At 45.8% G+C, this 23,761-nt stretch overlaps 1 protein-coding gene across 1 annotated transcript in view; it reads left to right on the top strand.

Moving 5' to 3' along the window:
* LOC145355562 (solute carrier organic anion transporter family member 1C1-like) overlaps positions 1 to 23,281 on the top strand; it is a 48,786-nt gene extending 25,505 nt beyond the window's left edge. Inside the window, exons 10-14 of the mRNA XM_080207808.1 lie at positions 2,451 to 2,616; positions 7,203 to 7,381; positions 14,630 to 14,694; positions 18,312 to 18,429; positions 22,666 to 23,281. Of these exons, the coding sequence (XP_080063934.1) occupies positions 2,451 to 2,616; positions 7,203 to 7,381; positions 14,630 to 14,694; positions 18,312 to 18,429; positions 22,666 to 22,861 (724 nt within the window). The 3' untranslated portion in view covers positions 22,862 to 23,281. The remainder of the gene's footprint in view (positions 1 to 2,450; positions 2,617 to 7,202; positions 7,382 to 14,629; positions 14,695 to 18,311; positions 18,430 to 22,665) is intronic.
* Positions 23,282 to 23,761: the final 480 nt, after the last annotated feature.

Raw genomic sequence — 23,761 nt, 5'->3', positions numbered from 1 at the left:
CATTAATTGCCCATCCCTATTTACCCAATGTGAAGGTAGTGGTGAGCTTCCTTCTTGTATCACTGCAGACAGTGTGCTGTGGGTTGACCCACGATGCCGTTAGAGAGGCAATTCCAGGATTTTGGCCCAGTGACTACGAAGGAATGGCGATATTTTTCCAAAGTAGTCATGATGTGGGGATGCCGGCGTTGGACTGGGATAAACACAGTAAGAAGTCTCACAACACCAGGTTAAAGTCCAACAGGTTTATTTGGTAGTAAATTATTTGGTACTACCAAATAAACCTGTTGGACTTTAACCTGGTGGTGTGAGACTTCTTACGATATTTTTTTCCAAATCAGAATGGTAAATAGCTTGGGGATCTAATAGGTGGTGATGTTCTCATGCATCTGCTGCCCTTGTCCATCTAGATAGAAGTGGTCGTGGGTTTGGAAGGTGCTGCCTAAGGATCTTTGGTGAAATTACTGCAGTTCATCTTGTACATAGTATACCCTGCTGTAACTCAGCATTGGTGGTGGAAGGAATGAATGGTGCCAATCAAGCGAGCTGCTTTGCCCTGGATGGTGTCAAGCTTCTCGAGTGTTGTCAGGGCTGCAGCCATCCAGACTGGTGGGGAATATTCCATCACACTCCTGACTTTTACCTTGTAGATGGTGGACAGATGTTGGGGAGTTAGGAGGTGAGTTACTTGTTGCAGTATTCCTAGCCTGCGCTTGTAGCCATTGTTTTTATGTGGCTAGTTCAGTTCAGTTCCTGGTCAATGGTAATCCCAAGGATATTTATTGACAGTGGGGGATTCAGTTATTTAATCCAAATCAGACTCACAGAAAATTTTACTTACTGCTGACTGGAGGATGGTAATTGGAAGGGCCACTACTTTTCTTGATTTATATTAATGACCTAAACCTGTGCGTAACAGAGCACAATTTCAAAATTTGCAGATGATCCAAGAGTTGGAAGCATTGTGAACTGTGAGGAGGGTAGTGATAGATTCTAAGAAGATCGAGACAGGCTTGTGAGATGGGCAGGCATGTGGCAGATAAAGTTGAATGTAGAAAAGTGTGAAGTGACGTTCCTGCCCCATCACCAGAGAACCCGCTGAGGGGGTCCACCTTTGGACCAGAAGACCCCACCATTGGGAAGGGCCGGAAAAGTCCCGCTGTTGGAGTGGGACTCAAGCCCAAACCTTCTGGCGTAGGGCAAAAATGCTATCCACTGAACCAAAAGACCTCCATGACCACTGACTACTGCTGAAGCAGTACAGGACCTCAATTGTAAAATTCTTACCCTTGCCTTCATATCTCTCCATGATTTTGGCTCTCACTTTCTCTGTAATCTTCCCCATCTCTACCACTCTCAAAGATTATTGGTGCATCATCAGCAATTCCAGTCATGTCCTCACCCCTAATCCCTCCACCATTGGTAGCTTTCAGTTACTAAGGCCCTGAACTCTTGAATTCCCTCCCTCAATGTCTCTGCCTCTTTACCTCTTCTTTCTAAACTAAGACACTCCGTAAAACCTAATTCTTTGACAACGCTTTTGGTCATGTACCATAACATCACCTTATATGGCTCAGTGTCAAGTTTTGCTAACACCATTTCACAGAATTGTTATAAGGTCCATTGTGTCTGTGCTTGTTCTCCATGATGTAATAGTTGTAATGGTGTGTTACATTAAAGGTGCTATACAAATGCAAGTTCTTGCCATTGTTGTTTTTCATGTAAGTGGAATGGAAATCTGGAACTCTCTCAGCTCCCCACCCCTAACAAAGCTCACCCACCTACCGCCACCACCACCCCCTCCCCCCCCCGCCCCGCCCCCCAGCCTCCCCCCTCAGCTGGGTCACTCGGGAACTCCAAAACTGAGATTGATAGGATTTTGTTAGGTTCAGGTTATTAAGGTCTACAAAAGCAAGGTTGGAAGATGGAATTAAGACACAGATCAGCCATGATCCAGTAAAATGCCTTAATAGACTGGACAGCATGGTGGCACAGTGGTCAGCACAGCTGCCTCGCAACTCCAGAGACCAGGGTTCGATTCCTGGCTTGGGTCGCTGTCTGTGTAGCCTGAACGTTTGTCTGTGTGCGTTTCCTCCAGGTGCTCCAGTTTCCTCCCACAATCCAAAGGTGTACAGGTTAGGTGCATTGGCCATGCTTAATTCTCCCTCAATGTACCCAAACAGGCACCGGAGTGTGACGACCGGAAGATTTTCACAGTAACTTCATTGCCGTGTTAATGTTGGCCTACTTGTGAGGCTAATAAATAAACTTTCCTTTGGACTCAAGAATGTGAATGGTATCCGTCCGCCCCCAGTCTACGATTTGGAACTTTGCAGTTTTTGTCTCAATCTCACACAGCCAATAACTTTGATGTACTTTTTCTTATCTAGTTTAGGTCAACTGCTGAACGGATTAACATTTAGCTCACTTCTACTGCCATTATATTTCAGGACAACAGGCAGCTCATACCAGGAGCACGGATTATTCTCCCAATGTAACGCTGGCTGTGTATGCTCAAGGACAGAGTGGGAACCTGTGTGCGCTGGAAATGGGATGACTTATGTTTCTCCTTGTCTTGCTGGTTGCACACTGTCACGTGGAACAGGGGTAAAGATGGTAAGAAAACACTTTATCCTTCTGCAAAGATAACTTTGGGTTCATTCTCAGAACTGATTTGCAACACATGGTAACTCTTTGTGAAGGTCAGTGTGGACATATTTAGATTTAATTTTCAAGACTAAAGCAAAGTGTAATCAAATCGGGCTTTTCATTTCGCTGGCAGCGTGTTAGCATTGATGCCTCACAGTGCCACAAACCTGGGTTCAATTTTGGCCACAGGTTGGGTCACTGTCTGTGTGGAGTTTGCACTTCCTCTCTGTGTTTTTTCTTTGGAAAAATCGCCCCAAGATCCGACAGAAATGAAGCATTGATTCTACAATCACCAAACGTGGTATTGACTACCCATTTGGAATGGAAGGATGGCTGCAGGCACGCCTCTGAATGAAAAATAGTGCCGCAGTACAATGAAGATTGCTGTCAATTGTCCAGTGCTAGTATCCAAGGAGAGTGTCCAAGATGGTATCATGCACAGTCTCCTGAATTGCTTCTATAAATCATTGTGTCTGATTTATCCAGGAATATGATGATAATAGAACACCGAAAAGATATAATGAAGATATCTTTAAAGTAGTAGCATTTATTTAATCACATTCCTGAGTTATGCTTTGTCCTGATGGAGAGAATTTGAGCATAGAGCACCAAGCCTTTGACCTAGTCTAGTAGGCACAGTATCTATATGGTTAGTCTAGTTGTATTCCTGGTCAATGATGATGCTTAGGAAGAGAATCCCAAAAGGATTTGAATGATGGCAATATTATCAACTGTGAAGAGAAGATAGCCAGTCTCTCTCTTATGGTATTGCTTGTTATCCGTTGGCAGATCTGTTACTTGCCACTTACTAATCCAAACCTGGATGTTGCCCAAGACTTGCTGCAGGCGGGCATGGATTGCATTATTATCTGAAGAATTGGATACACGTGGCATGGTGGCACAGTGGTTAGCACTGCTGTCTCACAGCGCCAGGGATCGGGGTTCAATTCTGACTTCGGGTCTGTGTGAAATTTGTGTATTCACCCCATGTCTGCGTGGATTTCCTCAGAGTGCTCCAGTTTCTTTTCACAGTCCAAAGATATACGGGTTATGTTGATTGGCCATGCTAAATTGACCCTAGTGTCAGGGGGATTGGCAGAGTAAATATGTGGAGTTGCGGGGATAGGACCTGCAGATTCTTTGGGCCAAATGGCCTCCTTCTACACTAAGAATTCTATGATTCTATGACCATTGAGTTCTATACAGTTGTCAATGAACAACCCCATTACTGACCTTATGATGGAGGGAAAGTCACCGATGAAGCAGCTGAAGATAATTGGGCCTATGATGCTGCCCTGAGGAACTCTTGTAGTGAGGGAGGTGATGGCATTGTGATATTGTCACTGGATTAGTAACCCAGTAACCCAAGGTAGTGGTCTTGGGATGTGCATGGAATCCCACCATGATAAATGGTGCAATTGATATTCAATAAAAATCTGGCCTTAAAAGTCTAATGATGACCATGTTGTTGATTGTCTTTAAAATATGGTTGACTAATGTCTTTCAGGGAAGAGGTTCTGCCATCCTTACCTGGTCTGGCCTACGTAAGACTCCAAACCCTCAGCAATACTGTTAATTGCCCTCTGAAATGGCCAAGCAAGCTACTCAGTTCAAGAATAATTTGGGATGGGCAATAGATGCTGATCCAGCCAGCAATGCCCACCACCCATCAATAAAAATTATATCCTGAGGCTGCGATTCTTGGCTTCCAGCAGTCACAACCATTTTCTTTTGTGCCAAGAATTGCTCCAGAAGGTAGCACGATGGCAGAATGGTTAGCATTGTTGCCTCACAGCACCAGGGACCCGGGTTCAATTCCGCCCTTGGGTGACTGTGTGGAGTTTGCACATTCTCCCCGTGTCTGTGTGGGTTTCCTCCGGGTGCTCTGGTTTCCTCTTACAGTCCAAAGATGTGCAGGCTAGGTTGATTGGCCGTGCTAAATTACCTCTTAGTGTCAGGAGGATTTGCAGGGTTGTGGGATAGGGCCTGGGTGGGATTGTTGTCAGTGCAGGCTCAGTGGGCCGAATGGCCTCTTTCTACACAGGAGGGATTCTATAAAAGTGGAGAGATTTCTCCCTGATCCAATGCATGACCACTGGTTCGTGATTGAAACTCTAGTCCTCTCCTGGGCTGCCTCCTGCCTTGCATCCGTCACCAATCTATGATCAACTAAAACTTTGCTCCCCATAACTTAACTGCTCAAGATTACATTCACCCATCACCCCTACATTTCCTGAAGGGCTGGGAGGTGAAGGTGCCTGTAAAGTGATAAGAGAAGGCAGCGATGTGGCGTCTGGCACTTTGCCAACATGTCAGTGACAGGAAATGTGACACAGAGCCCTCCCACTTCAAAGACAATTGGCCTACCTATCCGCCAATTAAGGGCCTCTTCCCACCATTGCTGGCATGTTATCAGCAATGGTGGGCCCCCTGCCATATGTGGAAACTATCAGGTTAACCCTGGTGATCTTGCGGCTGGCTCAGGTGGGGTCTCTCCTATTTAGACACTTTGGCACACAAAGGAGCCTCCACGTGGCACTGTCTGCCCTTACCAACCAGTTGCCTTCCCGTTGGTACAGTACCCGAGGCCAGAATTGAACCCGGGTCCCCGGTGCCGTGAGGTTGCAGTGCTAACCACTCTGCCACCGTGCCACCTTCTGGAGCAATTCTTGGCACAAAAGAAGATGGTTGTGACTGCTGGAAGGCAAGAATCGCAGCCTCAGGATATAATTTTTATTGATGGGTGGTGGGCATTACTTGCTGGATCAATTCAATTTTCTACCACCGTTCAAGACTGTGATGGGATAAAAGCTTTCTGCTGTGGATGGCCCTAAAGCCATCACATGAATGGCCAGGTTTGTGCTGCTAGATCTGCCCTCAATCAGTCTTTATTTTCATTCATTCATATGAGACATGGGCATCGTTGCCTGGGCCAGCATTTATTGCCCATCCTTAGTTGCCCTTGGAGGGCAGTTGAGAATCAATCATATTGGTGTGGCTCTGGATTCACATGTAGACCAGGCTAGGTAAAGAATGGCAGATTTCCTTCCATAAAGGACATTGGTGAACCAGATGGGTTTTTCCGACATTCAACAATGGTTTCACGGTCATCAGTAGATTGTTAATTCCGGATATTTTTTGTGTCTTAATACAATGGTAGTACCACATGACATAGTTGGGAGTGTCCTACTCTGACCTCTCCTTCAGCAGATAGTGTGGCGGTCACTCTTACCAACACATAGAATCATAGAACACTACAGTGCAGGAAGAGGCCCTTCAGCCCATTGAGTCTGCACCGAACACAATCCCACCCAGGCCCTACCCCCCATATCCCTACATATTATACCCACTAATCTGTCTAACCTACACATCCCTGGACACTAAGGGGCAATTTCTTAGCATAGCCAATCAACCTAACCCGCACGTCTTTGGACTGTGGGAGGAAACCGGAGCACCCGGAGGAAACCCACACAAACATGAGGAGAATGTGCAAACTCCACACAGTTAGTGACCCGAGCCGGGAATCGAACCCAGGACCCTGGAGCTGTGAAGCAGCAGTGATAACCACTGTGCTACCGTGCCGCCCCAATATACATATGCACATGAAAATTGGTAAGGAAGACGTCAATTAAGTTATCACCTTAAATTGGTTCTCTCATCGTCAGCTATAAGCCCAGTCAAGCAGTTTTATCCTGTTGGCATAGCTCAATCAGCTACCTACCTGTGTGACATGAAGTCCAAAGTCAAATTGATTTACAAAGGCCAGTTCATATTCATTTTTGAAAGCTGTCGACTTTTTAACACAAAGGATTCCTATGCAGGGGCAGTAATAGCTGCTGAAGCAGTGAACACAATCCATTTAAAGTGACCACACCATTCACAAATCTCGAGCCAAGAAGCACTATAAATCCAAGCAACAAAAAGGAATTGTAATCCTTATTACCCATCCGCTCTTTTCTCCGGACTTAAAACAGAAAGTGCTGGAAAATCTCAGCAGGTCTGACAGTGCCTGCGGAAAGAAATCTCACAACACCAGCTTAAGGTCCAACAAGTTTATTTGTAGCAAATGCCGCGAGCTTTCGGAACAGGCTGTCCCTTCGTCAGGCGGCTGGGAGTTCTGCCTGTTTTACCCCAGTCCAACGCCGGCATCTCCACATCATGACTACGAAAGAAAATAGAGATGACGCTTCGAGCCTGGATGACCCTTCATTCGAGCCAGAACAAACCGCTAAAACTAACCTGCATGTATGTGTTTATTAAGGCGACTGAACTCTTAATTCTTCCACAGTTTTGTTGGGTGTTTAGAAATCTTCCAAGACTTTTGGATTTTGATGGAAGTGAAAGTGTCATGGTTGTAGAGGGAGCCTTTGAGGATGAAGTCACACCTCGCTCTGATAAAGACTCATCCAGACTCAAAACGTTGGCTCTATTCTCGCTCCACGGAGGCCGTCAGACCCTGCTGTAATTTTCCAGCATTTTTCGGCTTTGGGTTTCAGATTTCGGCAATCCGCGGTATTTCGCCTTTAACCTGACATTGAGCCTTTTCCACGCAGGAGTTCCACAACTGCAGCTGTATCTCCCATTTCGCCGCTATCAATTCTTCTGCTGTCCTGGGACAATGTCCGAGAACTGAGGGCTGCAACAAAGTCTTTCCGTATTACTTGGCAGTAACTGTCTTTGAATCCTTCACCTTCTCCTTCGGAGCCATGGCGGAGTTTGAGATACTGATGAGGTAAAATTATTTTATGGAGTTAATGGTTGGAATTTGAATTCCTGTATAAATGCAAGCCATAAAGAGTTCATTCATTGATATAGCCCCTCCCAGGGACTCAAGATGTTCACCGGGGGGCTTTCTTGCCATTTCAATCCTTATAAAGTCAGCATTGTAACGTAGGAAACAGTTTATACACAGCAGGATCCCATAAGCAGCAATGTGCCAATGCTCAAATGAGCTGATTTTCAGCGTCGTTGGCTGAATAAGTAATATCGGCCAGGACATTGAAAAGAACCCTTCCTTTTCTTTAAAAGAATGTCAAGGGGGTCTTCTACGTTCACTCAGGAGGACAGGCACAGGCTGGGACAGCCCCATCTGAAGGCAAGTAGGTGCAGAATTCTCTCAGTACTGCCCCAGAGATCCAGTCAGCGATAAGAGTACTGCAGACTGGTTAGCATGTCTTTTGTTGAAAAGGGGAAAAGAAATGAGGGTTTTCCTTCATTCTCTTCCTAATTCCTTTCTTCCAAGTATAGGACTTCAAGCATAACTCCTGAGCAGAAACTCACCCAGTTGAACAATGAATTTGGACTGACTTAGTTAATCCAATCTCATGAAATATAGCAGGAAAATGTGAAGTTGCGCACTTTGGTAAAAAGAATAAAGGAGCTGAGTACTATTTAAACAGAGAAAGACTGCAAAAAGCTGCAGCACGGAGGGATTTGGGGCCCCTCGTGCATAAAGCTTGCATGCAAGATCAGCTGGTGATTGGGAAAGGAAAGGGAATATTGGGCTTTATTTCAAAGAGAGTGGAGTATCAAAATAGAGAAATCTTGCCAGAACGAGACAAGGTACTAGTTAGACCACAGCTGGAAGACTGTGAAAGGTTTAGGTCCCCTTAACAAAGGAAACATATCCTGGCTATGGAGACAGTCCAGACAGGGTTCACTAGATTGATCCTGGGTATGGATGGACAGTCTTATGAGGAAAGGTTGAGTATATTGGGCCTGTACTCACTGGCTTTTAGAAGAATTAAGTGCAAACCTCATTGAGACATATAAGAATCTCAGGAGGCTTAACAGCGTTGTTACTGAGAGGTCGCTTTTCCTTGCGAGAGAGTCTAATCTCAGAGTAAGGGATCGCATATTTAAGACAGAGATAAGGTGGATTTTCTCCTCTCGGGGGTAGCAAACCTGTGAAATTCTTTACCTGTAGAGGGGCAGTGGCACTGTGGTTAGCACTGCTGCCTCACAGCACCGGGGACTTGGGTTCGAATCCTGGCTTGGGTCACTGTCTGTGCAGAGTTTGCATGTTCCCCCCACGTCTGTGTGGGTTTCCTCTGGGCGCTCCTGTTTCCTCCCATAATTGGAAAGACATGCTGGTTAAGTGCACTGGCCATGTGAAATTCTCCCTTAATTTTCCCCCAAGGGTGTTGGAGTGTGGTGACCAGGGGATTTCGCATTAACTGCAGTGTTAATATAAGTCTACCTGTGACAGTAATAAATAGACTTCAACTTATTAAGAATGCTCAAGGCTGAGATAGACAGATCCTGATTCAAATAGATGCTGGAATCTGAAACAAAAACAGAGGGACAGAGTGCAGAGGAGGTTTACTAGGCTGATACCGGAGTTGAGGGGGTTGAGCTATGAGGAGAGGCTGAATAAACTAGGCTTGTACTCGTTAGAGTTTAGAAAAATGAGGGGAGATCTCATTGAGACATATAAGATGATGAATGGGATGGATAGGATAGAGGTGGAGAGACTCTTCCTGCTCAGAAAGGACAGTAGGACTAGGGGGCACAGCCTCAAGATAAAGGGGGGGGCGGTTTAGAACGGAGTTGAGGAGGAACTTCTTCACTCAAAGGGTGGTGAATCTCTGGAATTCTCTGCCCGTTGAGGTGGTGGAGGCTGCCTCGCTAAATATTTTTAAGACGCGGGTTGATGGGTTTTTGATAAGCGAGGGGATTAAGGGTTATGGGGAGAGGGCGGGAATGTGGAACTGAGACACAACAGATCAGCCATGATCTTATTGAATGGCGGGGCAGGCTCGAAGGGCTAGATGGCCTACTCCTGCTTCTATTTCTTATGTTCTTATGTTTATGTTAACGCTGGAACATCTCAGCAGGTCTGACAGTATCCGTGGAGAGAGACCCTTCACGCTCACAATATAAATCTTGTTCGATTCTCCTTGTCTTCAGCTCTGACAAAGGTCAACCTAACTCAAAACGTTGGCTCGATTCTCTCTCCACAGACGCTGTCAGACCTGCTGAGACTTTCCAGTATTTTCAGTTCTTTTTTCAGATTTTTAATCAGCAAAGGGAAGAAAGGGCTAGGGGATAAGGTGGGAAAGTGGATTTGAGGATAATCATATCAGATCAGCTATTGATCTCACTGAATGGCAGAGCAGACTCCATGGGCAGATTGGCCTAATTCTGCTTCTATGACTTAAGGTCTTATGACAGCTTGGAATGTAGTTCAATCACAGCGTAAAATAACCTAAACCTCTGCCCTAAAATTGGCCGCAGCTGAAGATAATCCGGTACAGAACTGCCATGAGGTCAGATAATAACTTGCAATTGGATTTACAAATATATAAAAACATGTTACGGATGGTTTCCGGACAACTCCTTCCTTGATCAGCCCAGGTAATTACAGGCCGGTGAGCCTTACATCAGTGGTAGGGAAAGTATTGGAGAGGAATCTTTGAGACAGGATTTACTCCCACTTGGAAATAAGTGGATGTATTAGCGAGGGGCGACATGGTTTTGTGAAGGGAAGGTTGTGTCTCACTAACTTGATTGAGTTTTTTGAGAAGTGACGTAGGTAATTGATGAGGGTAGGGCAGTGGATGTTGTCTACATGGACTTCAGTGAGGCCTTTGACAAGGTCCCTCATGGCAGACTGGTACAGAAGGTGAAGTCGCATGGGATCAGAGGTGAGCTGGCAAGATGCATACAGAAGTGGCTCAGTCATAGAGACAAGGGGTAGCAGTGGAAAGGTGCATTTCTGAATGGAAGGCTATAACAAGTGGTGTTCCTCAGGGATCAGTGCTGGGACCTTTGCTGTTTGTAATATATATAAATGATTTGGAGGAAAATGTAACTTGTTTGATTAGTAAGTTTGCAGATGACACAGATTGGTGGAATTGCAGATAGCGATGAGAATCATCAGAGGCTACAGCAGGATATAGATTGATTGGAGATTGGGCAGAGAGATGGCAGATGGATTTTAATCCAGACAAATGTGAAGTAATGCATTTTGGAAGATCTAATACAAATGGGAAATATACAGTAAATGGCAGAACCCTTAGGAGTATTGATCGGCAGAGGGATCTGGGTGTATGGGTACACAGGTCACTGAAAGTGGCAATGCAGGTGGAGAAGGTAGTCAAGAAGGCATACAGCATAACTTGCCTTCATCGCCCAGGGTATTGAGTTGAAAAATTGAGAAGTCATGTTGCAGCTTTATAGAATCTTAGTTAGGTCGCACTTAGAAAATAATGTTCAATTCTGGTCACCACACTACCAGAAGGATGTGGAGGCTTTGGAGAGCCTACAGAAAAGGTTTACCAGGATGTTGCCTGGTATGGAGCGCATTAGCTATGAGGGGAGGTTGGAGAAACTTGTTTTGTTCCGACTGGCACGACAGAGATTGAAAGGTGAGGTGACAGAAGTCTACAAGATAACGAGGGGCATGGACGGAGTGGATAGCCTGGGGTGGAAGAGAGGCATAGGTTTAAGGTGCAGGGGTGCAAAGTTTAAAGGAGGTGTACGAGCAAGTTTTTTACACAGAGGGTGGTGGGTGCCTGGAACTCGTTGCCGGGGGAGGCAGTGGAAGCAGATACGATAGTGACACTTAAGGGACGTCTTGACAAATACATGAATAGGATGGGAATAGAGGAACATGGTCCCAGAAGGGTAGTGGGTTTTAGTTCAGTTGGGCAGCATGGTCGGTGCAGGCTTGGAGGGCCGAAGGGCCTGTTCCTGTGCAGCAATAGTCTTTGATCTTTGTTCTTGTTCACTGTAAGAAACCTGCAGCCCGCACTTGGTTGGAGGTTACAGGTATAAATATTCATCCTTAAAAATGTGCCTTTTTAGGCTTCCGTCTAGCTCCAATCCATTTCCTTGTGAGCCACGATGATCTGAAACGGAGTGATTGAAGACTCAGTGCTTTTCTCTGCTCAGATTTTCCCTCAGTGTCAGTGACTGAGAGCAAACACCGCACCCCACCCCCCCAATAAACAGCGATATAAAAAGCGATCCTGTAACTTTTTGCTGATAAAAGGGTTTCTGAAATTTGACTTTTGCAGGAGTTTGTGTAATAAACAATAGCTAACTGCTTCAAATTTTAATGTTGCAGCAATCGAGAATTACTGGACAATATTATGCTTTACTCTAAAGTCCACTGGAGATTTTATCAACTCCTTCTGTTTAAATCATAACCATTATAGCCCATCGTACAGAATAAACGATCGTAATCTGTATTCTGACGTCACTAATTAATCAAAGTGGCAATATTCCCAGTTAGTGTTTTGAGTCACACTGGTAATTACTTGCAAATAAATCCACCAGCTGCAATATGGACCCTTACACAAATAAAGGAAATATATTTCAGTCATATAAATTGTTATTGTTGTAATTATATAAATTATAGAGTTACAAAACTGTCCAGCCAACAATATTTTTGTAAAGCTGATCTAATTGCATGTGGGTTCATCTATGATATAATTGTAATTATATTAATTGAATGACTAATCATTTGGCACTTACCTGAGTTAAACACTGAAAATGATTAAGCGTTGTACAGCACCAAAACTAATTTAGAGAAATGCTGCTTTGTAATTATGATAATTGGATGGTGTGGCATGATTTAAGAACTTTGAAGTATGGTATTTACAGGAACCTGACTCCGGGTGTTATGAGTAATTACAGAGGAGAATTTCACAGACTGCATATATTAACATCTTAAACATATATGTGCATATGTGTGCCCTTGTTCACATGTGTGTGTATGTGCATCTGTATGTATCCATGTGCATGTGTGTGTCCATCTTTGTGTATGTGTGTGTTCACATGTGTGTATATGTATATGCTCATGTTTATGTGCGTGTGTTGTGTGCCCATACATGCATATGCATGCGTGTGTGCCCATATCCATGTGTATATATTAATGTGTGTACTTTGCCCATGTCTGTGTGTCCATACCTATGTTCATATGTGCGTATTAATGTATGTGTACCTTGCCCGTGTCTGTGTGTGTGTGTGTGTCCATACCCATGTTCATATACGTGTATTAATGTGCATGTGTGTGTGTGTGTGTGTGTGTGTTTGTGTGTGTGTGTGCACCCATGTCTGCCTAGTTTCCAGAATGTCTTTATAAAAAAAGTTGTTTCTCCATGAAGCACCTGATAAGTTATTTTGATCAGAGGTCCCCAAACTTTCTGGCACTAAAAATTACTACAGTATAATTTAAGAAAAAGATCTGCATTTCTGTACTCTCAGGACTTCCTATTGTGCTTTACAACAATGAGACCCTTCTGCAGAGTGGCCACTGTTGTCATGTAATAAACACAGCAACCTATTTACACACAAGTCTCAAAATGCAACACGTGACCAGCTCATTTGACTTTAAGGTGCTGGTTAAGGGGTAAATATTGTCAGAACACCTGGGAGAGCTCCCGCACTCTTCCCTGAAGAGTGTCCAGACCTTTTATCCAGAGGGTGGGCAAGGCAATGATTTAACATCTCATTCACAAGCTAGCACAGCTGACAATGTAGTTCACCCTCAGGTCTGCTTGAGAATTCCAGCTTAGATTTCGTACTCAGAGTCAGAGTCAAGAATGTTGCCACTACGCTATACCTCACATGGCTAATTACAAATTAGTACAAGTTTGCAAAACAATTTGAAAGCTTTTTAACAAATGCACTGACCCAAGAGAGTTAAAAGAGGCGTTGAAGGACAGGTTCTGAGGATAAAGGAGAGAGCTTATAGAATATACAGTGCAGAAGGAGCCCATCTGACCCAATCAACCACAACCAACAACAATCCCATCTAGGTCCTATTCCTGTAAACCCCACATATTTACCCTCCTCAAACCCCTGACACTAAGGGACAATTAATCATGGCCAATCAACCTAACCTGCACATCTTGGGACTGTAGGAGGAAACCGGAGCACCTGGAAGGAACCCATGCAGACATGGGGAGAACGTGCAAACTCCACACAGACTGTCAAGACAGTCACCCGAGGCCAAAATTGAACCCAAGTTCCTGGAGCTGTGAGACAGCACTGCTAACTACTTACTGTGCCACCGTGCCACACTGATGGGACAAAAACACTTGTTAGCTGTTACGTAGAATCATAGAAATCCCACAGTACAGAAAGAGGCCATTTGGCCCATTGAGTCTGCACTGACCACAATCCCACCCCCATATCCCAACATATTTACCCACTAATCCACACACCTCAGGACACCAAGAGCAACTTTTAGCGTGGCCAATCAACCTAATTCACACATCTTTGGACAGTGGGAGGAAACCGGAGCTCCTGGAGGAAACCCGCACAGACACGAGGAGAATGTGCAAACTCCACACAGGCAGTGACCCAAGCCGGGAATCGAACCCAGGCCCCTGGAGCTGTGAAGCAGCAGTGCTAACCACCGTGCTACCGTGTCGCCAAAGAAGTTGCCAACTCCTTTGGCTCAGGGAGATGCTTTGTGTTGAAATCCAGCCAGAACCATATTAGTTCAAACATTAATAGTAAAGCTTGTGAATGGGAGACAGCCAACAAGACATACAATAGCACAGGAACAGGCCAGTCAGCCCAACGGATCTATGCCACTGGGGGTGGCACAGTAGTTAGCACTGCTGCCTCACAGCCCCAGGGACTTGGGTTCGATTCCGGGCTTGGGCCACTGTCTGTGTGGGGTTTGCACATTCTCCCCGTGTCTGTGTGGGTTTCCTCCGGGTGCTCCGGTTTCCTCCCACAGTCCAAAGATGTGCAGGATTGGCCATGCTAAATTATGTCAAGGGGACTAACAGGGTAAATACATGGGGTTATGGGGAAAGGGCATGGGTGGGTTGTGGTTGATGCAGACCCGATGGGCTGAATGGCCTCTTTCTGCACTGTAGCATTTATGATTCTATCCTTTCACAAGCCTCTTCCCCATGTTATCCCCTATCAACATATCAAACTAAATAGCATTGCTAAAGCATTTGGGTAGCTCTTCATTGCCTTTACACTGATTTAATTGGTCTTTTGCTTCCATCAGGTCAGTTGATTCAGAGCTGAAACCACTGGCTATTGGCATATACGGTTTGATTATAAGAATGTTAGGTGAGTTTTGTCAGGTCAACTGTATTTTGAAATTATTTTGCTTTCAGCAACCGAAGTCCTGATTGTGATCAAATCCACCCAGCAAGAACTGGGTGTTTTGGTGTTGGGGGTGGGGGCGGGGTTCACCTTAGGCCCTGACTGATTTTACGCTCTGTTGAAGTCAATGTCTGTAACATCACCTGACTTCACCCGTCTCAGCTCCTCTGTGTCATCACACTTTCAATAGTTCGAAACTTGACTATTCCAAGGCACAGTAAGGAGTCTCAAAACACCAGGTTAAAGTCCAACTGGCTTGTTTGGTAGCACCAGCTTTCAGAGCGCTGCTCCTTCATCAGGTGAGTGGAGAGTTGGGTTCACAAACAAGGCGTATAAAGATACAGACTCAATTACAAGATAATGGCTGGAATGCGAGTCTGAACAGGTAATCAAGTCTTTACAGATACAGACAATGTGAGTGGAGAGAGGGTTAAGCGCAAGTTAAAGAGATATGTATCGTCTCCAGCCAAGACAGTTAGTGAGACTTTGCAAGCCCAGACAAGTCATGGGTTCATGTCACAGATAGTGTGACATGAACCCAAGATCCCGGTTGAGTCAGTCCTCATGCGTATGGAATTTGGTTATCAGTTTCTGCTCAGAGACTCTGCATTGTTGTGAGTCTTGAAGGCTGCCTTGGAGAACGCTTACCCGAAGATCAGAGGCTGAATACCTATGACTGCTGAAGTGTTCCCCGATAGGAAGGGAACATTCCTGTCTGGTTATTGTCAAGCGGTGTTCATTCATCCGTCGTCATAGTGTCTGCATGGTCTCGCCAATGTACCATGCCTCAGGACATCCTTTCCTGCAGTGTATCAGATAGACAACATTGGCCGAGTATATACCGTGTATCTGGTGGATAGTGTTCTCACGTGTGATGGTAGTATCCATGTCAATGATCTAGTACGTCCTGCAGAGGTTGCTGTGAAAGAGTTGTGTGGTGTCGTGGTCACTATTCTCCTAAGGCTGGGTTGTTTGCTGCGTACCATGGTCTGTTTGAAGTTGTGCGATTGTTTGAAGGCAAGTAGTGGAGTGGCCTTGGCAAGATATTCGTCTTCATCGATGACATATTAAAGGGTCTGGAGAAGATATCGTAGCTTCTCCACTCTAGGGAAGTACTGGACAATGAAGGATACTCTGTCCACCGTGTCCTGTGTTTAAGGAGGTCAGTGCACTTTCTCACTGTGGCACGTGGGAAGTGTCGATCAATGAGTCAAGCGCCATATCTTACGATTGCATTTTTCAGCGTTTGTAGGTGTCTGTTGCAATCCTCCTCATCTGAGCAGATCCATAGGGGATGGCTTCTTTAACATGTTTAGGGTGGAAGCTGAAGAAATGGAGCATTGTGAGGTTATCCATGGGCTTGCAGTACAGTGAAGTGCTGAGGTGGCCTTGATGGAGGTGTGTGTGTCCAAGAATGCAACCGATTCTGGAGAGTAGTCCATGGTGAGTCTGATGGTGGGATGGAACTTGTTGATGTCATCATATAGTTGTTTCAGTAATGATTCACCGTGAGCCCAAAGGAAGAAAATGTAATCGAGGTATCTGGTGTATAGCTTCGGTTGAAAGTCCTGTGTGGTGAAGAGGTCTTGTTCGAACCTGTGCATGAAGAGGTGCACATTGGCATATTGAGGTGCGAATTTGGTCCCCATAGCTACTCCGTGTGTCTGGATGAAAAACTGGTTGTTGAAGGTGAAGACGTTGTAGGTCAGGATGAAGCAAAATCTCACTAACTGTCCTGGCTGGAGACAATACACATTTCTTCAACCTGTGCTTAACCCTCTCTCCACTCACATTGTCTGTACCTGTAAAGACTTGATTACCTGTTAAGACTCGCATTCCAACTATTATCTTGTAATTGAGTTTGTGTCTATATATGCCCTGTTTGTGAACCCAACTCTCCACTCACCTGATGAAGGAGCAGTGTTCTGAAAGCACGTGCTACCAAATAAACCTGTTGGACTTTAACCTGGTGTTTTAAGACTCCTTACTGTGCCTTGGAATAGTCAAGTTTCGAACTATTGAAAGGGTAATGCCGCAAAGGAGCTGAGACGGGTGAAGTCAGGTGATGTTACAGACATTGACTTATACCCTGCACTCTCTCGTTTCCTTCTCTATGAACTTTATGCTTTGGGCGCCAGGGGAATCTTATGGTCTCGCCAATGTCAATGGCATTTTGCGTGACCCTGTCATCCCAGCTCCAACTACCTCCCTCCACCCACTCCATCACAGAGTGTCACATTTGGCAGGACTGGAAGATCTGGCTAGAGGTAAGGGCTGGAAACTCCCACCCAAAATCTCAACCTATCTTCCTCCTTTATCAGCTTCTGGGGGGCTGAAATAAAAATATTCAACTAACAGGCCTCCAGCGCTGAATTCCCACCTGCACTAAATTACCAGCACAGCTCATCACAGATCACAGAATCACAGAAACCCTACAGAGCAGAAAGAGGCCATTTGGCCCATCGTGTCTGCACTGACCGCAATCCCACCTAGGCCCTACCGCCACATCCTGACAAATTTAGAACAAAGAACAAAATCAGCCTGGGAAACAGGCCCTTCGGCCCAACGAGCCGCGCCGCCATCTCAACACCACCAGTCCACCTCTCTACCCATGACCCCTATCTAATGTTTTATGGCCATCCAGATTGAGGGAAACTGATTTAGGGACAATTTATTCCTGCCAATCAGCCTAACAGCACATCTTTGGGATGTGGGAGGAATTTACCTGCTAATCCCTCTAACCTGCGCATCTCAGGACACTAAGAGGCAATTTTAGCATGGCCAATCAACCTAACCCGCACATCATTGGGCAGTGGAAGGAAACCAGAGCACCCGGAGGAAACCCACGCAGACACGAGGAGAATGTGCAAACTCCACACTGACAGTGACCCGAGCCAGGAGTCGAACCCTAGGTCCCTGGAGCTGTGAAGAAGCAGTGCTAACCACTGTGCTACCGTGGCGTCCACTGTTAATCTGTTAATCGCAGATTTTATTGTATTCAAATTTCATTACCTGTTGTGGTGGGATTTGAACCTGAGTACCCTGAGCGTTAATCCCTGGTCTCTAGATTATTAGTACCACTGACAATACCACTACACCACTGCCCCCCTAACACACCAGCCTCACCACACTCTTTTAGAATCATAGAATCCCTACAGTACAGAAGGAGGTTAATAGGCCCATCGAGCCTGCATCAACCACAATCACACCCAGGCCCTTTCCCCATAACCATACGTATTTACCCCGCTAATCCCCTGACACTAGGGTCAGTTTAGCATGGCCAATCAACGTAACCTGCACATCTTTGGACTGTGGGAGGAAACCGGAGCATCCGGAGGAAACCCACGCAGACACAGGGAGAGCATGCAAATTCCACACAGACAACGACCCAAGCCGGGAATCGAACCCGTATCCCTGGCGCTGTGAGGCAGCAGTGCTAACCACTGCGCCACCATGCCACCCTCCACATTGTGCTCTGCACCCTGCTGGGACATTTTACGATAATAGAGAATTATATCAGTGCAGGTTGCTGTTTTTGTTCCAAATGCCATTTCTAAAGCCTACTTTTCCTCCTGTTCCAGCTGGAATCCCCGCTCCTATTTACTTTGGAGCATTGATAGACACAACCTGTCTGAAATGGGGAGCCAACAGATGCGGGGGCCGAGGAGCCTGCCGGATGTATGACACGGATGCGTTCAGGTTTGTTGTTATTTCCAAAAGGCCTTTGGGCCTAGTATCTATGATTGTGGCACAGCAGCCAATCATTGTGCTGCTCCTTCTTTCTGTTTATTCTTTCGGTGGATGTAGTCATTGCTGGCTCGGCTAGCATTTATTTCCCATCCTTAATTGTCCTGGGAAAGGTGTTGGTGAGATGTCTTTTTGAACCATTACTGAGATCCATGCACCTGAAGCCCATTTGAACTGAGCCTCACAAGAGCCTAGCAACCATGTTGTGATGTTATCAAACTTCTACAATAGTCTCATTGGCTGTGGTTAGGGTTGAAAATGTGACAAAATAAATTCCTGAAGACTTTTATCACATGTCCAGTCATCAGTTGACTAAAACATTCCTTCTTGCCTTCCTAGGCCAATTGAAAAGCAAAAGTAAACATTACCCAATTAAATGATGCTTGACTGGTAGCCAACAACCTTTATTTCCTAATTATCAAGGTTTTTATATCATTGGATTATAGAATCCCTACAGTGCAGAACCAGCCCATTCAGGCCATCAACAACTGGCAACAGTCCCACCCAGGCACTATCCCTTTACCCCCACGTATTTACCCTGCTAATTCCCCTGGCACTGAAGGACAATTTATCCTGGCCCATCCATCTAATCCACACATCTTTGGGGTGTAGGAGGAAACCCACACAGACATGGGGAGAATGTGTAAGCTCTACACAGACAGTGACCCGAGGCCAGAATTGAACCCGGGACCCTGGCACTGCGAGCTAGCAGTGCTAACCGCTGTACTGCTCGATATGTATACACTGTTAAGAGAAACGTTCAAAGGAAATGACAAAGAAGTCTTTTTAATTCCACACTAGTTTTGCCCTAGGCTTGCATGTAGCAATGTCCTGGAGATTAATCTTTGATACATGGAGACTCCAGGTCAAAATCCTGGTTGCCATTTTCACTCTGAAAGCAATGACGGTGGAGGAATTCACTTGAGTCATTCAGGTGAACTCAGACTTTGCAGGGGATTTTCCAGCAAAATCTGATATTCCGATTTTCACAATTCACTGCACACCCCCCCACCCCCCCACAACCGCATCGTCAGCGATGTCATGAGATTCCCATCCAGGAAGGTCGCTGTTTAGAAAAGGTGCCCCGATCTCAGGATTCCCGACATCCCCAATGTTTTCCAGCCCCATCCCAGTGTGACGGTCTGGGCAATGCCTCCTCTCTTTAGCACAGAGTACCGCACAATGCTGCAAGAAAAGGTGGCTGTGCAGGCCACGCGTCAGCCCACACTCTGTGTAAAAATGGAAAATTCCGCTGAGATATCCAGACAGAATAAGGTGGAGCAGCTGAAATAGGTCAGGTCCCAGCAGATACTGGGATCTTTCCCTCAGCTTGGTCAGTACAGAACCTCTACCCACACCCGATAGGGGCATTGGCACAAATCTGGATGGCTTGGGAATCCCTACACTGGGAGTAGCCACTTCCTCAATCTCCATGGGATCTGGCTTACAATCAGAGATTGCCAGCAAAGTGAGGGAAGCTGATTCCAGAACACTGTAAGCAGATAGTTCGGAGCATTTCCATATCAACCCTCCCTGAAGCCGAGGTACCTTTCTCCCTGAAATAAAATTTTGACATCAAATAAATCATTTATTTATTTATGGGGTGGCACAGTGGTTAACACTGCTGCCTCATGGAGGCAGGGATCAGGGTTCAATTCCAGCCTTGGGTGAGTACCTGTGTAGAGTTTGCACCTTCTCCCCGTGTCTGCGTGGGTTTCCTCCGAGTGCTCCGGTTTCTTCCCACACTAACAAAGATGTGCGGATTGGGTGGATTGGCCATGCTAAATTGCCCCTTAGTGTCAGGGGGAATGGCAGGGTAAATATGTGGGGATAGGGGGTGGGTGGGATTGTTGTCGGTGTTGGCTTGATGGGCCGAATGGCCTCCTTCTGCACTGCAGGCATTCTATAATTTGTACGAACAGAACAGGATCGCGGGGGGCACAGGGTTGGGTGATGGGGGACAGGAACAGAGCAGCCACTGAACGCCTGACACCAGAGCTTTACTTTGAGGCTGGTGGATTTTATGGGTCAACGGGGGTGGGGGGGGTGAGGGGGGGCGTGGGGGGGGGTGGTGGGTGGGGGAGCGGTTGGTGGGGTGCCTAGCTTCCATAGTGACAGCCATATGTTTAAAGACAGGAAGCTAGAATTAGAGTCATAGAGGTTTACAGTATGGAAACAGGCCCTTCGGCCCAACTTGTCCATTCTGCCTTTTTATTTTAATCCCTAATCTAATCCATGTATAGTCATAGGGGTCCATATACAGAGTCATGGTTGTGGAGGAGTCAAGGCTTCAGCCTTACTGGTGTCTCCATGCCACGTATAGCTCATAACAGTTTAAATACATTCTCCCATTAGCCTGTGTAAATTACAGGTTACTAGTGTAACCTGACTGTGATCCCTGTGTCTAAGCTCTCTGATGCACTTGCCTTGTGACAGAGACTACTTCTGGACTAAATAGTGGCCTTCCAACTGTATAATTTTAATATTCTTACCACAGAAGTGTCAGGCAATGGCTATCTTCAACAAGAGAGAATCTAACCAACTCCCTCCACACTCAATGGCCTTACCATCACTGAATTCTCCCACTATCGACATCCTGGCTATTACCATTGAGGAGAAACTGAATTGGACTAGTGGCACAGTGGTTAGCACTGCTGTCTCACAGCTCCAGGGACCCGGGTTCAATTCTGGCCTTGGGTGTTATGTCTTTGTGGCTTTCCTCTGGGTGCTCCTCCTATGTTCCAAAGAGATGCAGGGTAGGTGGATTAGCCATGCTAAATTGTTCCTGAGTCCGTAAAGACATGGAGGTTAGATGGATTAGCCATGGGAAGTGTGTGGGACTACGGAGATAGGGCAAGGAACGGGGCCTAGGGAATATACTATCTTGGAGACTTGGTGCGTCTGATGGGCCAAATGACCTCTTCTAGAGATTCTATGTGGATACAAGAGCAGGTCAGTGGCTGGGTACTCTGCAGTGAGTAACACACCTCCTGACTCTCCCAAACCTGTGTACCATCTATAAGGCACAAATTGGAAGTGAAGGAATACTGTCCACTTGCCTGGATGAGTACAACACCAGCTGCACTCAGAAAGATCAACATTATCCAGGTCAAAGCAGCTCACTTCTTTGATATTCCATCCATCTCCTTAAATATTCACTGCTTTCACCACAGTCACACCAGCCACGTGCAGGATTCATTAATGCAACTCACAAGGTTTCTTCAGCACGGTGGCACAGTGGTTCGCACTGCTGTCTCACAGCACCAGGGACCCAGATTCAATTCCGTCCTTGGGTCCCTGACTGTGTGGAGTTTGCACATTCTCCCGGTGTCTGCATGGGTTTCCTCCGAGTGCTTCAGTTTCCTCTAAAGACGTTGGTGTTAGGTGGATTGGCCATGCTAAATTGCCCCTTAGTGTCAGGAGAATTAGCAGGATAAATACGTGGGTTTACGGGAATAGGGCCTAGGTGGAATTGTGGTCGGTGCAGACTCAATGTGTCAAATAGCCTCCTTCTGCACTGTATGATTCTATGACGCTACCTTCCAAACATACAACCTCTACCACCTAGAAGGACAAGGTAACAGAAACATGGGAACACCACCACCTGAAAGCTATCCCCAAAGTCATTCACCCTCCTGATTTGGAAATATGTCACCATTTCTTCGCTGTTGCCAGTTGAAAACTTTGGAACTCCCCCCTCCAAAGATGTGTGGGTTAGGTGGATTGGCCATGCTAAATTTCCCCTTAGTGTCTCAAGGTGTGTAGGTTAGGGGAATTCGTAAATATGTGGAGTGACAGGGGTAGGGCCTGGATAAGAAGCTGTATCTGAGATCATCGATGCAGACTTGATGGCCTACTTCTGCGCTGCAGGTATTCAATGATTCTATGATTTTAACAGCACTGTGGGTGTACCTAGGTCACGTGGACTGCAGTGATTCAAGAAGGCAGTTCACCATCACCTTTAACCTGTTTCCCACCAAATTCAGATAATCTGATGTTGCTCCCAAAGCAGCTCACTTCTTGCTAAACCATAATCCCACGTGGAGATAATAACAGTGTGTTATTTGTATTGGATAATGCTACCCGTGTCTCAATCTGAAAGGTCAAATTGCTGTCAAGTCGCAAACAATTAGTTGAACAATCGAATCACTTTTAAACTCTCTCTCATGTCCTTCCGTATACTTGCAGGCGTATCTACTTTGGAGTGGCTACCGGAATTGGACTAATCTGTTTTGCTCTGTTTATTCCTTTTTACCTGCAAGTGAAGAAACATTTTATGTTAAAGGACAAGAAAACATCAGACAATGAACTGTCAATTATGAATGAAGACAGAAATCGCGCAGATTGTGATCTTTTGATGAATGCCACAGATCATGACCAGTGAGGGCACTAGTGAAACTGTGTACAGAGAAAGACAAGGCACGAGAAATTCTATATCTCTTTTGTCTAAAGGGTAATATTTACACTTTAGCCCTCCAAAAAGTGTTCCATATTAATGGATGTCCATGCTAGTGTTCAGTTAAACACTCCTGTTGTGCCTGGATCTGCACTGAGTGTGTTAAAGTGCAAAATTTACATGAAGAGTTACGTGTGAGGAAAATTTTCAGTTATTCTGTAAAATTCTGACTTGAAATTAGTGTCTATAATGCTATATCTGGTGACCCACTGCATGGTGCATCGGCAAGCCATCTGCTCAACTGGTACAATGAGACTCTGGGAATAGCCCATGCCCTGACTGGTTGGCACACTGGATGAACATTCGCTCTCTTTGGCTGATACACGGTATTAACACCTCCTCTGATTGGCTGGCACACACACACACACACACACACACACACACACACACACACACACACACACACACACACACACACACACACACACACACACACACACACACACACACACACACACACACACACACCCCAATTGGCTGTGGCAAGCTGGTTTACCATGCCTCTTGGTTGGCTGGCACACTGGCTTAATGTACCCACTCGGCTGTACGACACAATTGGTGAGCTCACTCTCTGGAAACGGAGCAGGTGAGGGGCGGACCATGGAGAGATCCCTTGCCCTTGGGTGGGATTTCATAGTTTTGGGGCCAGCGAGGCTGTAAAATCCCGCCCAGTGAGTGAAGGCACTTTCTGATTGTGTCGAGGGGAAAGGACAACACAATCGGAGAACGAGGGTTGAATTTCTGCTGTGCAATTGACATGTTTGCCTGATGTTCTTTTCCGAATTCATGCAAAACAGACAGCTTAGTATGTTTGTTAGGCTAGATAAA

Source organism: Carcharhinus amblyrhynchos, chromosome 19, assembly GCF_965287045.1.
Source record: "Carcharhinus amblyrhynchos chromosome 19, sCarAmb.v2.hapA, whole genome shotgun sequence".
Classification (NCBI taxonomy): Eukaryota; Metazoa; Chordata; class Chondrichthyes; order Carcharhiniformes; family Carcharhinidae; genus Carcharhinus; species Carcharhinus amblyrhynchos.
The sequence above is the reverse complement of the archived record's forward strand: the minus strand, read 5'-3'. Positions and strand labels throughout refer to the sequence as shown.